This window comes from Bufo bufo, chromosome 7, assembly GCF_905171765.1.
Source record: "Bufo bufo chromosome 7, aBufBuf1.1, whole genome shotgun sequence".
NCBI classification, from domain to species: Eukaryota; Metazoa; Chordata; class Amphibia; order Anura; family Bufonidae; genus Bufo; species Bufo bufo.
In genome coordinates this window covers 38,810,857-38,828,264 of record NC_053395.1, presented here as the reverse complement: position 1 = coordinate 38,828,264, position 17,408 = coordinate 38,810,857, and the positions used below count along the sequence as shown (strand labels likewise).

Here is a 17,408-nt window from a genome sequence, read left to right as displayed (position 1 = left end):
CCCCTTTAAAGCATGGCTAGACAGCCTGTCGAAGTTTACGCCATAGGATTAGTAAATCTGGCTCACTATGTAGAGGTGGAGCAACAAGGTTTACAACACTTGCCATAAGATTATAAACATCTGCCAAATGTTGAGTAGGTCCCCCAGGTGCCACCCTGGACTCCATAAGCCCTCTGAAGGTGTCCTGTGGTATCTGGCATCTAGACGTTAGCAGCAGTTCCTTTAAGTCCTGTACATTGTGATGTGCGGCCTTCATGGATCGGACAATGCTTGATTGGATGGAGAGATCGGGAGCCGAGTCAACACCATTCAAGTTCCTCAAACCATTCCTGAAAAATTTTTGCAGTGTGGCCGAGGCACGTTCCTACTGAAGGAGACCACTGCCATCTGTGCAATGTTTAGGTAGGTGGTACATGCCACATCCACATAAACTCAGGCTTCCCCAGCAGAGCATCACACTGCCTGCTCGGGCCTGTCTTTTTCCCATAGTGCATCCTGGCACTATCCCTTCTCCAGGTAAGTGACCCACATGCACCCGGCTGTCCATATGATGTAAAATAAACCCTAATCCATTGGACTAGGCCACAATCTTTCATTGCTCCGTGCTCCAGTTCTGAAGATCATATGACCATTTAGGGTGCATTCACATGACCGAAATAAATGGATCCGCATCCGTTTCGCAATTTTGCAGAATGGGTGCCGACCCAATTCATTTTAATGGGGCTGCAAAAGATGCAGTGTTGTCCGCATCCGTTGTTCCGTTCTGTGGCTCCGCAAAAAAAAGATATGGAGCATGTCCTATTCTTCTTGTCCGCAAAGAATAGACACTCTATATAGCGCCGGCCATGTGCAGTCCGCAAGACACTTACGGTCGTGTGAATGTACCCTTAGACAGAGGGGTCAGTATGCAGCTATACACTACTCCATACCGCAATACCCCGTGTGTCCTGACATGTTTATGTCATAGCCAGCAGTAAGTTCTTTTATGGGATCAGACAGGATGGGCTAGCCTTCACACATGCATCAATGAGCCTTGGGTCGTCCATGATCCCGTCAACAGTTCACTGGTTGTCCTTTTTGGTAGGAACACTGCATATTGGGAACGCCCCACAACACCTGCTAGTTTTGGAGATGCTCTGACCCGGTCGTCCAGCCATCAAGTCGCCACATCCTTCTTCTTCCACTGGCAGCCGAATATATCCCACCCACTGACAGATGCCATCGTCACGAGATAATTAATGGCATTATTATGTAAGTGACATTCTGGTGATCCATATATTTTAGGTGGGGACTCGGCTTTCTAGTAAACGATTTTTAATGACCGTTCCCCAATTAACGTGTTACCTGATGAATAGCAGCTCATTAATATGCTAATATATTCAGATAAATCAATCAAGATAATTACATAGCGATCATTTCATTATAAAGTGTACGATTTTTTTTTTTTATATCCGAACAGTAAATTTGCAAGGATCAAATAAATACTTCATTACAGTGACCGATCCCGATACTTAGGTATGGTGCCAGAGGCTTCATTAAATCACTGGGGTGGGGGGCGGGGAAATCCGGGTGAAGGAAGGGGAGACGAGTATTTATTACATGTGACGTCTATAATTTATGTATTGTGCTGTGGGTAGAAATCCCTTGATGTGGATGGACACCCTAGAGCATTTTTATTTTATTTTTTCTTCAAAAACTAAGGCCCAGAATTCTGTGCAGATTCATTTCTTTATAGTGACTGAAGCAGCATATTTCTATTACAGAGCTCCAAATCCATTGTATGACTGCCCAAAGTCAACACTAGGGGGAGCTAAAAGCTAACCGCATGCTGTTTATCCTTTGAATGCAATAATAAAACAGAATGCAATAAGCTCCCCCTAGTGGTGGCTGCAGGTAGCCAGAATTCTCTCATTTAAATCTGTGCCCATTCCGAGGATATAGATCCCTTGCTGCTATAAAGATATACAATTAGCACCGAGAGCTGGACCTTAAAATGACATGATATCCTTCGCTTTAAGGATAGATACACATCACCTACTCATTAACCCTTTAATTCTTAATAGTGCAATCTTCTGGCAAGATGCACCATAAGATCCTAAGCGATGAAGGATAATACATTATTAGATGTATACATGTATTTCTAGATTCTGGCTGAAATACCAACACGTGCCAGGTGGGGTTATTCACTGACTGATATCGTGTTCCTCTGTAGTCCGCACACACGGTGCTCCAGAGTGTGTGTAGGAATGGTGGGGGTAGGGGTCTCCTTCACTGAAATGTCACGTGGCGGAAGATGCCTCATCCATCTTGGGGTATTTAACGTGTTTCCCGCTTGTGGGAATAAAATCAGTACATTTCATTAAAAAGTGCAGCCTCGAGATCTAATGGTAAGAACATGATGGACAACGAAGGAATGTTCACCGACCGAGACGCCGTCGCCATCTCCTCCAGTCTAGATATCTGATCACGGTGGACACACAGTATGGCACGAGACATTAGGACAGACGTTATGCTGACATGCTCAGTCCCTGGCTGAACATCTGTAGTAGAAAGTGGAGCTGGTTCAGGCTCATCGCCATTGTAATCACAATTATGGTTATTTTTTTTTCCCTTTTTCCACCTCACTTCAGGGGTGCGCTTTCCTTCTGCTGTAAACCTTGTGCATTTGTGTAAAGAGTTGTGGAAAGCATCTTGCACTATGGTTTATGCTTGAAATGAGCTTCCACTGTAAAAAATAAAATAAAAAAAGAGACATAAGATTAAAGAGGGGATTAGACTGCTCGGTATTCATTGAAATAATTGACTACATTCTTTCTGCCGCCACTGGGGGGCGCTCACCACATTTGGATTTATGAAGATCAGTAGAAGCTGTATAAATATAATTCCTAGACATTCAGCTCCCTCTAGTGGCAGATGCAGACAGACAGAATTCAAACATTAAAGGGGTTGTCCCATCTCGCACCTCTGCTGCAGGGCCGGAGTTCAGCACTTGCCTGTGCATGCACATGCCCTGTAGCTGGAGAGGGGTGGCCAGGCCAGGGGCTGGCGCGCGTGTGAATTTGCATGCTCCAGTGATCCTGGGCACCCCTCACCGAAGAGCAGAGCAGAGGGTCGCACCGCACAAGTGCAGGGACCGCTGATAGATTTGCAATGGTGGACATATTCCCTGACAGCAGCAGTACATAACGAGGGGATTAAAATTAAAGGGGTTATCCGGGAATTTACATTGATGAACCATCCTCTGGATAGGTCATCAATATCAGATCGATACAAGTGACCCCTGCTGATCAGCTGTTAGAAGAGGCCGGCAATCCGTGAGCGCAGATGTCTTTTTCTAGGCCGATGACGTCATCGTACATCAGACACATGGCCTAGATGCAGGTCAGTCCCATTCAAGTCAATGGAGCTGAGCTGCAATACCAAGCACAGCCACTATGCAATGTACGGCACTGTGCTCGGAAAGCTGATTGGTAGGGGGGGGGGAGGGGGGGTGCCGGGACTCGGTCCCCCGTCCATGTGATAATGATGAGCTATCCTGAGAATGGGGCATCCTTATCAATTCCTGGATAACTCCTTTAACCACCTCAGCCCCTATGGCTTAAACACCCTGAAAGACCAGGCCACTTTTTACTCTTCTGACCTACCCTACTTTCACTGTTTATTGCTCGGTCATGCAACTTACCACCCAAATGAATTTTACCTCCTTTTCTTCTCACTAATAGAGCTTTCATTTGGTGGTATTTCATTGCTGCTGACATTTTTACTTTTTTTGTTATTAATCGAAATTTAACGATTTTTTTGCAAAAAAATTTCATTTTTCACTTTCAGTTGTAAAATTTTGCAAAAAAAACGACATCCATATATAAATTTTGCTCTAAATTTATTGTTCTACATGTCTTTGATAAAAAAAAAAATGTTTGGGTAAAAAAAAAAATGGTTTGGGTAAAAGTTATAGCGTTTACAAACTATGGTACAAAAATGTGAATTTCCGCTTTTTGAAGCAGCTCTGACTTTCTGAGCACCTGTCATGTTTCCTGAGGTTCTACAATGCCCAGACAGTAGAAAAACCCCACAAATGACCCCATTTCGGAAAGTAGACACCCTAAGGTATTCGCTAATGGGCATAGTGAGTTCATAGAACTTTTTATTTTTTGTCACAAGTTAGCGGAAAATGATGATTTTTTATTTATTTTTTCTTACAAAGTCTCATATTCCACTAACTTGTGACAAAAAATAAAAACTTCTATGAACTCACTATGCCCATCAGCGAATACCTTGGGGTGTCTTCTTTCCAAAATGGGGTCACTTGTGGGGTAGTTATACTGCCCTGGCATTCTAGAGGCCCAAATGTGTGGTAAGTTGTTTGAAATCAAAATCTGTAAAAATTGACCAGTGAAATCCGAAAGGTGCTCTTTGGAATGAAAAAAAAAAAATCATTTTCCGCTAACTTGTGACAAAAAATATAAAATTCTAGGAACTCGCCATGCCCCTCACGGAATACCTTGGGGTGTCTTCTTTCCAAAATGGGGTCACTTGTGGGGTAGTTATACTGCCCTGGCATTTTCCAGGGGCCCTAATGTGTGGTAAGTAGGTAAATGACCTGTGAAATCCGAAAGGTGCTCTTTGGAATGTGGGCCCCTTTGCCCACCTAGGCTGCAAAAAAGTGTCACATGTGGTATCGCCGTATTCAGGAGAAGTTGGGCAATGTGTTTTGGGGTGTCTTTTTACATATACTCATGCTGGGTGAGAGAAATATCTCGGCAAAAGACAACTTTTCCCATTTTTTTATACAAAGTTGGCATTTGACCAAGATATTTATTTCACCCAGCATGGGTATATGTAAAATGACACCCCAAAACACATTGCCCAACTTCTCCTGAGTACGGCGATACCAGATGTGTGACACTTTTTTGCAGCCTAGATGCGCAAAGGGGCCCACATTCCTTTTATGAGGGCATTTTTAGACATTTGGATCCCAGACTTCTTCTCACGCTTTAGGGCCCCTAAAATTCCAGGGCAGTATAAATACCCCACGTGACCCCATTTTGGAAAGAAGACACCCCAAGGTATTCAATGAGGGGCATGGCGAGTTCATAGAAATTTATTTTTTTTGGCACAAGTTAGCGGAAATTGATTTTATTTATTTTTTTCTCACAAAGTCTCCCTTTCCGCTAACTTGGGACAAAAATTTCAATCTTTCATGGACTCAATATGCCCCTCACGGAATACCTGGGGGTGTCTTCTTTCCGAAATGGGGTCACATGTGGGTTATTTATACTGCCCTGGCATTCTAGGGGCCCTAAAGAATGAGAAGAAGTCTGGAATATAAATGTCTAAAAATTTTTACGCATTTGGATTCCGTGAGGGGTATGGTGAGTTCATGTGAGATTTTATTTTTTGACACAAGTTAGTGGAATATGAGACTTTGTAAGAAAAAAAATAATAATTTCCGCTAACTTGGGCCAAAAAAATGTCTGAATGGAGCCTTACAGAGGGGTGATCAATGACAGGGGGGTGATCAGGGAGTCTATATGGGGTGATCACCCCCCTGTCATTGATCACCCCCCTATAAGGCTCCATTCAGATGTCCGTATGTGTTTTGCGTATCCGATCCATGTATCCGTGGATTCGTAAGAATCATACGGACATCTGAATGCAGCCTGACAGGGGGGGTGATCAATGACAGGGGGGTGATCAATGACAGGGGGGTGATCAGGGAGTCTATATGGGGTGATCACCACAGTCATTGATCACGCCCCTGTAAGGCTCCATTCAGACGTCCGTATGCGTTTTGCGCATCCGATCCATCTATCAGTGGATCCGTAAAAATCATGCGGACATCTGAATGGAGCTTTACAGGAGGGTGATCAATGACAGGGGGGTAATCAATGACAGGGGGGTGATCAGGGAGTCTATATGGGGTGATCACCACAGTCATTGATCACGCCCCTGTAAGGCTCCATTCAGACGTCCGTATGCGTTTTGCGGATCCGATCCATCTATCAGTGGATCCGTAAAAATCATGCGGACATCTGAATGGAGCTTTACAGGGGGGTAATCAATGACAGGGTGGTAATCAATGACAGGGGGGTGATCAGGGAGTCTATATGGGGTGATCAGGGGTGATCAAGGGTGATCAAGGGTGAATAAGGGGTTAATAAGTGACAGGGGGGGGTGTAGTGTAGTGGTGCTTGGTGCAACATATTACTGAGCTACCTGTGTCCTCTGGTGGTCGATCCAAACAAAGGGGACCACCAGAGGACCAGGTAGCAGGTATATTAGACGCTGTTATCAAAACAGCGTCTAATATACCTGTTAGGGGTTAAAAAAATCACATCTCCAGCCTGCCAGCGAACGATCGCTGCTGGCAGGCTGGAGATCCACTCTCTTACCTTCCGTTCCTGTGAGCGCGCGCGCCTGTGTGCGCGCGTTCACAGGAAATCTCGCGTCTCGCGAGATGACGCATATATGCGTGACTCTGCGCAGGGCTGCCACCTCCGAAACGCGATCCTGCGTTAGGCGGTCTGGAGGTGGTTAAAGTATTCACTTTTCTGTCCTGGACTACCTTCATTAACCCTTTGCCTGCTCTAACCTCCAGAAATATTACACAGATTGTCCAAGGTTAGAAAAAACATGGCTGCATTCTTCCAGGAACAGCGCCGCACCTATCCACAGGTTGAGAGTGGTATTGCACCTCAGTTCTACGGAAGTGACCGGGGTGCAATACCAGACCCAACCTGTGGACAGGTGTGGTGCTGTTTTTCTAATCCTGGACAACCCTAACCACACAAGAATTCCAGGGATAATTGGGCGTGCCATTAACCCTTTCATCACTTCGAACTACCCGAGCTCTCACCTGCATACTCCTGGGGAAGCATAGGCTTGTTGAGAACTTTCTGGAAGGCAGAGATCCACTCTGTGCGCTCGGTGTCGCTCTCACATGTGAACAGGAACTTGCGGTCGGGCGTGGTAATGGTGATGCCGTACTGCCAGTGGTTCCCTTGTGTGGAGGGAGGAAGCCCTTCTTCTACTTTATACTTGTTTTCCGTGCTCCCAATAAACACTTCTCCTCTGGCAAAGGCATCCTGGAGGGGGACAACAAAGCCCAGCCTTACCAATCATACCAGTATGTCAATGGCCGGAGTGCTGTGGCTGGAGAAGCTCGCACTCGCCGGACTAAAGAGGGTTAAAATGTACAACAAGCACAATAAATATCCACAGCCACGTATTCCTCTTCCTCCAGACTAAGCATCCATACCTAGGAGAAGCGATCACTTGTACGCTCCTCGGAAGCCAAGTCAACTTGGACAAACTTCAATCCAGCCTTGTAGTCACATCTGCTTCCGAGAAAGCTGGGTGACTAACAATATGGCTGCCATTGTGCGTCTTACAAGAGTTGTCACCCAGAACCGAGATGCTGTCTGGTTATGAAATGATAAAGGGATCGGGGGCGTCTCCAAACTAGGACTTTGTGTCTTGCAAAAAGAATACAAGCCAGGATGGCTGACCTGCAATACCTGACACAGCCCATGAGCATACGTGGTGCTGTTCCCCAAAAACTTTTTTTTAAATTATACAATCTCTCCAAACCGGCCCCAACCTTTAATGTCAGTGACAGACCCTAGCTTACCATGTGCCATATACAATACTTATGTGGTAGAAAGGTCTTCGGACTCCCTGAGGACACGGGGACGTCCGCTACCTTTGCACCCCCTACATCTAAGGCTACTTTCACACTGGCGTTTTGGCTTTCCGTTCGTGAGATCCGTTCAGGGCTTTCTCACAAGCGGTCCAAAACGGATCAGTTTTGCCCTAATGCATTCTGAATGGAGAAGGATCCGCTCAGAATGCATCAGTTTGCCTCCGATCCGTCTCCATTCCGCTTTGGTGGCGGACAACAAAACGCTGTTGTCCGTCTGACGAAACTGAGCCAAACGGATCCGTCCTCCGTTGAAAACAATAGAAACGGATCCGTCCTCCGTTGAAAACAATAGAAACGGATCCGTCCTTCGTTGACTTTCAATGGTGTTCAAGACGGATCGGTCTTGGCTATGTTAACGATAATGCAAACAGGAACCTCGTCCGTCTCACATCCTTACCATCGGATCTTTGAAGTACATTAATCTCCTGTCATCCAAGGTGAACCATCTCTTCTTAAAGCCCTCTGTATGCTGGGAACACAGACACGAGTATCAGACACTAAAACCACAGTCATCTTCAGGATCACTCTACTGGCATCTCTCTTTCCTCCCCCCTTAATCCCCTTTTCATTCCTTTCCCTTTTTTCCCCCCTCCTTTACCCCCCCCCCCCCCCAACTTACTTTTCTTCTTCCCGGTTTTCCCCTCTCATCCTTTCTCCTTAAAGATATTGTCTCACTTCAGCAAGTGGCATTTATCATGTAGAGAAAGTTAATACAAGCCACTTACTAATGTATTGTGATTGTCCATATTGCCTCCTTTGCTGGCTGGATTCATTTTTCAATCACATTACACACTGCTCGTTACGACCACCCTGCAATCCATCAGTGGTGGTCGTGCTTGCACACTATAGGAAAAAGCTCTGGCCTCTCTGGTGGCTGAGACCTTAGAACTCCCACTGAGAAAAGGCACGCCCCCTGGGCTGTGATAGGGAGAGAGCTGCAGCAGATGACCCCCTGAAAAAGGGCACGCTCCCAGAGCTGTGATAGGGAGAGAACTGCAGCAGAACACCCCTGAGAAGAGGCACGCTCCCCGGGCTGTGATAGGGAGAGAGCTGCAGCAGATCACCCCCTGAAAAAGGGCATGCTCCCAGAGCTGTGATAGGGAGAGAGCTAAAGCAGAACACCCCTGAGAAGAGGCACGCCTTCTGGGCTGTGATAGGGAGAGATGCAGCAGAACACCCCTGAGAAAGGGCACGCTCCCTGAGCTGTGATAGGGAGAGAGATGCAGCAGAGAGATGCAGCAGAACACCCCTGAGAAAGGGCACGCTCCCTGAGCTGTGATAGGGAGAGAACTGCAGCAGAATACCCCTGAGAAAGGGCACACCCCCTGAGCTGTGATAAGGAGAGAGATGAAGCAGAACACCCCTGAGAAAGGGCACACCCCCTGAGCTGTGATAAGGAGAGAACTGCAGCAGAACACCCCTGAGAAAGGGCACACCCCCTGAGCTGTGATAAGGAGAGAACTGCAGCAGAATACCCCTGAGAAAGGGCACACCCCCTGAGCTGTGATAAGGAGAGAGATGAAGCAGAACACCCCTGAGAAAGGGCACGCTCCCTGAGCTGTGATAGGGAGAGAGATACAGCAGAACACCCCTGAGAAAGGGCATGCTCCCTGAGCTGTGATAGGGAGAGAGCTGCAGCAGATCACCCCTGAGAAAGGATGCAGCCCCTAAGCTGACAGCTTGATATAAATCTAGCAGAGCAATTGGAGCAATTAATGGGGAGATCTCTGGGTCCATGTGAGGTGCAGGGCTGGTTCTAGATTTGTTAGAAAGCTATTGCCATGTACTATTTGATATCGTATTTTTATTTTTCTCATTAATTGTGGGATAATTCCTTTAATGGCAAAGAACAATGAAAAAGAACATCCCCCAGAGATAAAAAAAAAAAAAGGCATGCTTCACATCACTTGATCAATGGCCAAGAACATCGTCAAGCAGACAGAACTTGGAGGAACCTGCACCGCAGCCGTCCACTGTATCTATCAGTATATACCAGAGCGCGCTGAGGAGCAACTGTAGTGGCTCAAACATACAGTGGCCACATCCGCATCCTAATCTGTACTATTAACCCATGCCGACGGTGCCAGGCAGAACCCCATAGTCCCGTGTGGGTCTGGTTTCTTGCGGTTGTGGAAAGCCTCTCTGTCTGGTTAGGAGCTTGTGAGGAGCCCTGATAGCTTTCTCTCCTACAATAAGCGCCATACTGTGACCATATAACGCAGCAGCTGCAGGATCCGGCCGCGCATGGCTCGTCTTTCTGGACCATCTGTTGTTGGACTATTGGAAATGTATTTCTTTTTATTTTTTCACTTGCTTGTGAGATTCAATGGCTCTTTCCATTAGAATCCGTCTGAGGCTTAAAGAGGACCTGTCACCAGAAAATGCAGTGCAATCTGTATAAAAAGCATAAATTACAAGTTTTACTGACTCTTTCCCCGTAAAACCGTATATCCCTCTGCTCCGCTCCTCCTGCTCTATGTGCTGCCTGCAGACTGCACCGCATTTCATGGTGACAGGTTCCCTTTATTCCATATTTCTTACCTTTGGCCCCGTCTTTTCCATATATCCCTGTTTGAGGAAGTTCCTGGTCAGCTTTGGCACCAACTAGCAGGAAAAAAAACGGAATAAATCACAGATATGGCGACGTCAGGGAGAAGGGGTCCACCAAATGACGTGCCGTATCCATATCTTACATTACATGCTTCTTTCAGAGAACCCATCAATTGAATCCCTTTATTCCCCATACATTCATATTTCTGGGACAATTCTCTGGCTACGACCAAAATAAAATGATAAACTCACATCGACATCGACGGCGATGGGATAAGCCACCTGTAAGTAGTGAAACCGTGCCGCTCGGATAGCATTGAACCAATCGACGATTTCCTACAAGGTGAATAAAAGACAAAAATGTCAAGTTAGTCAAAGCAAAAATCGTTCCGAAGACCTGAGTCTGCATGCAGTACTGCCCTATGGCCACTAGGTGGCAGCAGCCTGCCAGCCCTGAAGTCAGGAGCCTTGTCATCTGGGAGCTGTTATAGCAACAGGACAACTCCCAGCGGCTACGCCCTAGACAGGTGCCTGGTGGCCAGCCCTCCATTCGTTTCGCTGATTACAAGTCATACGAAAGGGCAAAAGGCATCAAGATCCATTACTAACGTCTCATGACTTCTGCTTTCTCCGACAGCTGCACCTACACGTCCCTCATGACAGCAGCCGGCTCGCTATAGTGGAATGGATCTCGGATATTTCCGGATATAACATGATATTCTGTTTTTGGGGTAGATTTATCAAAACTGGTGTAAAAATCTGGTTGCTATGGGCAACTAAGCCAGTTTTCCTTTACACCGCGTTCTGCCATGGACTGATTGCTCGCCTCCAATGTGGATCGTTAAAGGGATTGTAAAAGAGAGTCCTAATAGGGGCTGTGATGGATGTCAGCGGAGGGGGGGTCGCACACTCGGGCAGGGTGCTGCTAAGTAAATTTGGGTGCACGCCACCATTAGCGGCTCCTGATTTGATGGGAATAATAGCGCAGCGTGCAGACGCCATGATGGACCCCGGGTGCATCCCATTATAAGTGAATGGGGTTTGTGTGCATCGTGTGATGAATCTGCCTCTGCGACACGATTTCCGTTTATAACAGAACACAGTGTGAACACAGCCTGAGGGCTCATGCACACGAACATATTTTCTTTCCATTTCCATTCAGGTTTTTTTTGCGGACCGTATGCGGAACCATTCATTTCAACGGGTCCGCAAAAAAAAAAACGGTAACTCCGTGTGCATTCCGTTTCCATATGTCTGTATTTCCGTTCCGCAAAAAAATAGAACATGTCCTATTATTGTCCGCATTACGGAGAAGGATAGGACTGTTCTATTAGGGGCCAGCTGTTCGGTTCCGCAAAATACGTAATGCACACGGATGTCATCCGTATTTTTTGCGGATCCGTTTTTCGCGGACTGCAAAATACATACGGTGGTGTGCATGAACCCTGAGAGTGAGGTCCGGTCCAGCAATGTATCATTAGGCCTCATTCACACGTGATTCACGGACGTGTGCTGTCTATGTTCTCCACGGACCCGTTCATTTTAATGTGTGTCCACTGTTTAAGGCCTCCTGCACACGAACATGGTGAGCCCCGTGGCCGTGCTGCGGGCCGCAATGCGCGAACAGCCGCAGCAGATCACGGACCCATTCACCTTAATGGGTCCGCGATCTGCTCGTTCCGCAAAAAGATAGGACATGGTCTATCTTTTTCCGGAACGGAAGTACGGGACGAAACCCCACGGAAGCACTTCGTAGTGCTTCCGTGGTTTTCGGTATCTCCGGATGTGCAGACCCATTGAAGTGAATGGGTCCACATCCGTGATGCGGAATGCCCACGAAACGGCGCCAGTGTATTGCGGATCCGAAAATGCGGTCCGCATGAAAAACACGGACGCAACACGGATGCCATCCGTGTTTCACGGACTATTAAAAGGAGATGCTCTGAAAGTCAGAGGAACACGGGTGACACATGGAGAGCAAAAAACGGACACAAGGACCAAACATGGATCCATCACTGAAATCTTCACAAATCAATTACTAACCATCTCATCATGGATTTCAGCACTGACACAGACGTGTAAATGCGGCATTAAAGAGGAGCTGCCCCTTCTCCTGACATGTCTGTTTTAGTAACTACTTGTCAGGAGAGGTGAGAGGTCCTCTTTAACTGTGCGGTCCCATGTAAATATACCCTAAAAGGGGTTGTACAGGAGAGGAAACACATGGGTTCTTACAAAACAGCGCCCCATCTGTCCACAGGTTGTGTGTGGTATTGCAGCTCAGCTCCTTATAAGTGAATAGGGCTGAAGTGCAACACCGCACACAAGCTATGGACAGGTGTGGGACTGCAGGTGGCACTGCGCTCTGGATAGGAAATCAGAATCTGATTGGTGGGGGTCCGACACCTGGGGCTCCCACCGATCAGCTGTTTGAGAAGGCAGTGGCACTCAAAGTAGTGCCATGGCCTTCTCCTACGCCATGTGACATCATGTTCATCGGTCACATGGCCTAGGCGCAGATCACACCATGTACGGTGAGCTGGGAGAAGGCCGCGGCGCTAATGCAAGTGCCATTGCCTTCTGAAACTGCTGATCGGCGGGTGGACCCCCACCAATCAGATATTGGTCATCAGTGAAAAAAAATTTGGAAAGGCCCTTTAAAGTGTCTCCAAGCCAAAGCTGCACCTCCATTGATGACCGTGCTTTGTCTCTTATTTTAGGCTATTTTATTCTACGCCCCCCACACTCCAGTCGGATCACCCACCTTGCCATCTTCATGGTACAGAAAGATATTCCTAGTGCTGTTGTCCCGTAGGTAGGTGATCTGCAGGCCGTTGGGGTTCCCTATTTTGGCCGGCTGGAAGGTGGCGTTTAAATGCTCAATCTTTATGACCGCTTTGGGCTCTTTCGCCTGAAAAACACACACATTCAGTCACTTACCTGTCACATTCTCATCTAAGACCATATAGCAATATCCCTTGAGGGGGTGTAAGGCGGCATGTAATATGGCGGGGGACAGACGGCCATCTAAGTATTACATGGTCTCTGGGGGGCGTCACCTCCTCTCTGTATATAAGTCACTGCAGGTCTGTCAGATGTGGTAGGTGGCAGAGACATAGCAGTGCTGTCTGTGCGCTGATCACACACGTTTACCCCCAGTCAAGGGCACTGTGCCTATACTGATGTAGCATCACAAAGCCATTGTCATTGGCAATGACAGAAGGGGAAGTATGGCTCCTAGGATCGTCTCCCGTCCACTGCAGTCACTGACGTCATTGGTCTGTCACGCTGCAGTCTATAAATATAATACCTGTCCCTTTACTGCAATAAAGGGCATCTCTAAGGGTCCATTCACACGTCCGTAGTGTATTGCGGATTCGCAATACACCCGGCCGGCACCCCCATAGAACTGCCTATTCTTGTCCGCAATTGCGGGCAAGAATAGGACATGTTCTATTTTTTCCGGAGCCGCGGACTGGAAGATGGGGCTGCGCTCCGGAAATGCGGATGCGGACAGCACATAGTGTGCTCTCCACAACCATTCCGTCCCCATAGAGAATTAATGGGTCCGCACCCGTTCCACAGAATTACGGAACAGGTGCGGACACATTCACGGACGTGTGAATGGACCCTAACTAACCTTAACCACTTCCTGACCAGGCCTAATTTTGCAAATCTGACAAGTGTCACTTTATGTGGTAATAACTTTGGAACACTTTTACTTATCCAAGCCATTCAGAGATTGTTTTCTCGTGACACATTGTACTTTATGACAGTGATAAATTTGAGTCAATATGTTTTACCTTTATTTATTAAAAAAAAATCCAAAAGTTAACAAAAATATGAAAAATTCACTGTTTTCTAAATTTGAATCTCTGCTTTTAAGACAGATAGTGATGCCTTATAAAATATTCATTAATTAACATTCCCCATATGTCTACTTTATGTTGTCATCATTTTGGTAATGTAATTTTATTCTTTTAGGACGTTAGAAGGTTTAGAATTTTAGAAGCAATTTTTGAAATTTTTAGGAAAATTTCCAAAGTCAACTTTTTTAAGGACCAGTTCAGTTCTGAAGTCACTTTGTGGGGCTTACATAATCGAACCAACCCATAAATGACCCCATTTTAGAAACGACACTCCTCAAACTATTCAAAACTGGTTTTAGAAATGTTGGTAACCCATTAGATATTCCATAGGAATTAAAGCAAAATAGAAGCAATAGAATAAAATTCACTTTTTATTTAGCAGATTTTCCATTTTAATCATTTTTTTCCTGGAACACATCAAGGGTTAACCACAAAACAAACCTCAATATATATTACCCTGATTCTGCAGTTTGCAGAAACACCCCATATGTGGTCGTATACCGCTGTTTGGGCACACGACAGGGCACAGAAGGCAAGGAGCGCCATATGGTTTTTGGAGGGCTGATTTTGCTGGAATGGTCTTTGGCCACCATGTTGCATTTGAAGAGACCCTGAGGTATCCCCACAGTGAAAACCCCCCAAAAAGTGACCACATTTTGTAAACTACACCATCCAAGGAATTTTTAAGGGGTGTAGCAAGCACTTCACTCAACAGGTGTTTCATAGAATTTTTAATACAGGGCTCAGAAGGGAAGGAGCGGCATCTCAATTTTCTAACATGGAATTTTCTGTCATGGTTTTTAAGAGCGATAACTTTTTTTTTTTGAATGAACTGTGTGAGGGCTTATTTAGTGGGACACAGGCTGTAGTTTTTATTGGCACCATTTTGGGGTACATTTGACTTTCTGGTTGCTTTTTATCTCATATTTTGGGAGGTGAAGTCACAAAAAAGGTTGTTTGGAGTCATTATTTTTTTTTATACCGTTTACTTGATGTGGTAGATCATGTGATATTTTTATAGATCCAGTCATTACGAACGCAACGATACCAAATATGTCTAGTTTTTTTTGTTTTTTTTTACGTTTTACACAATAAAAACATTTTTTGAGAAAAAATTATGTTTTTGTGTTGCCATTTTCTTAGAGCCAGATTTTTTTTCATTTTTCTGGCTATAGTCTCGTGTGAGGGCTTGTTTTTTGTGGGAAGAGGTGACGTTATTACTGCTACCATTTTGGGGTACATATGACTTTTTGATAGATTGATATTGTGTTTTTTGTGAGGTGATTAAAAAAAGCTGTTTTGGCATACCGTAATTTTTATTTGTTTTTTACACCGTTCACTTGATGGGGTAGATCATGTGATATTTTTGTAGAGGCAATTGTTACGGACGCGGTGATAGCAAATATGTTTATTTTTTATTTATTTTTTTACGTTTTACACAATAAGTATTTTTAGAAAAAAAATCATGTTTTTGTGTTGCAATTTTGTTAGAGCCATATTTATTTTTATTTTTCTGGCTATGGTCTTGTGTGGGGGCTCATTTTTTGCGGGATGAGGTGACATTTTTATTGCTACCATTTTGAATTACATACGACTTTTTGATTGATTAACATTATGTTTTTGAGAGGTGAGCTAACAAAAAATCTAGAAGGCAGGGACACCCAGGTGCCCTGCTGTCACTGACAGGGGGCCCCTGCTCGGCAGCTGCATGTTTAGCGTGCAGCTGCCATCTCTGAAAGGATGTTCAGAAAGTCCCGATCAGAGAAAAACCGTGGGTGCCCAGGACGTTTATAGTCAATGGGCGGTCGGGAAGTGGTTAAAGGGGATGTGCCCCCATTAACTGTTATTCTAATATACAGTGCCTTACAAAAGTATTCACCGCCTTGACTTTTTTCGTATTTTGTTACATTACAGCCTTAAAGGGAACCTGTCATCTGGATTTTGGGTATAGAGCTGAGGACATGGGCTGCTAGATCACCGCTAGCTCATCTGTAATACCCAGTCCCCATAGCTCTGTGTGCTTTTATTGTGTAAAAAAAAATGATTTTATATATATACAGTACAGACCAAAAGTTTGGACACACCTTCTCATTCAAAGAGTTTTCTTTATTTTCATGACTATGAAGGCATCAAAACTATGAATTAACACATGTGGAATTATATACATAACAAACAAGTGTGAAACAACTGAAAATATGTCATATTCTAGGTTCTTCAAAGTAGCCACCTTTTGCTTTGATTACTGCTTTGCACACTCTTGGCATTCTCTTGATGAGCTTAAAGAGTTAGTCCCCTGAAATGGTCTTCCAACAGTCTTGAAGGAGTTCCCAGAGATGCTTAGCACTTGTTGGCCCTTTTGCCTTCACTCTGCGGTCCAGCTCACTCCAAACCATCTCGATTGGGTTCAGGTCCGGTGACTGTGGAGGCCAGGTCATCTGGCGCAGCACCCCATCACTCTCCTTCATGGTCAAATAGCCCTTACTTTCAAAGTTTTCCCAATTTTTCGGCTGACTGACTGACCTTAATTTCTTAAAGTAATGATGGCCACTCGTTTTTTCTTTACTTAGCTGCTTTTTTCTTGCCATAATACAAATTCTAACAGTCTATTCAGTAGGACTATCAGCTGTGTATCGACCTGACTTCTCAACACAACTGATGGTCCCAACCCCATTTATAAGGCAAGAAATCCCACTTATTAAACCTGACAGGGCACACCTGTGAAGTGAAAACCATTTCAGGGGACTACCTCTTGAAGCTCATCAAGAGAATGCCAAGAGTGTGCAAAGCAGTAATCAGAGCAAAAGGTGGCTACTTTGAAGAACCTAGAATATGACATATTTTCAGTTGTTTCACACTTGTTTGTTATGTATATAATTCCACATGTGTTAATTCATAGTTTTGATGCCTTCAGTGTGAATCTACAATTTTCATAGTCATGAAAATAAAGAAAACTCTTTGAATGAGAAGGTGTGTCCAAACTTTTGGTCTGTACTGTATGTAAATGAACCTGAGATGAGTCCTGTCTCCTCCATGCTTCAGAGATGAGTCCAGCGTTCTCTGACTCTGAGCCCGGCCACGCCCACTGTGAAGGAGCACAGCTCCGCCCACTGTGAAGGAGCACAGCTCCGCCCCGCATCCTCCCAATCTCCTCCTTGCTCCCCGATGTCACAAATCTAGAGCGCCTTAATTTTGCGATGCACGAGCTAGCGCATGCGCAGTTCCTTCCCCTGAGGGTGATGCCAGCACAGTGAAGGAACACTATGCCGACACTGCGCATGCGCTATCTC

The 17,408-nt window shown here is 45.4% G+C and overlaps 1 protein-coding gene across 1 annotated transcript in view; it reads right to left on the bottom strand.

The window, feature by feature from the left end:
* Positions 1–1,430: 1,430 nt before the first annotated feature.
* ADAP1 (ArfGAP with dual PH domains 1) overlaps positions 1,431–17,408 on the bottom strand; it is a 125,840-nt gene continuing 109,862 nt past the window's right edge. The window contains 6 exon segments of the mRNA XM_040440686.1: positions 1,431–2,725; positions 6,857–7,085; positions 8,100–8,171; positions 10,244–10,306; positions 10,505–10,588; positions 13,017–13,167. Of these exon segments, the coding sequence (XP_040296620.1) occupies positions 2,697–2,725; positions 6,857–7,085; positions 8,100–8,171; positions 10,244–10,306; positions 10,505–10,588; positions 13,017–13,167 (628 nt within the window). The 3' untranslated portion in view covers positions 1,431–2,696.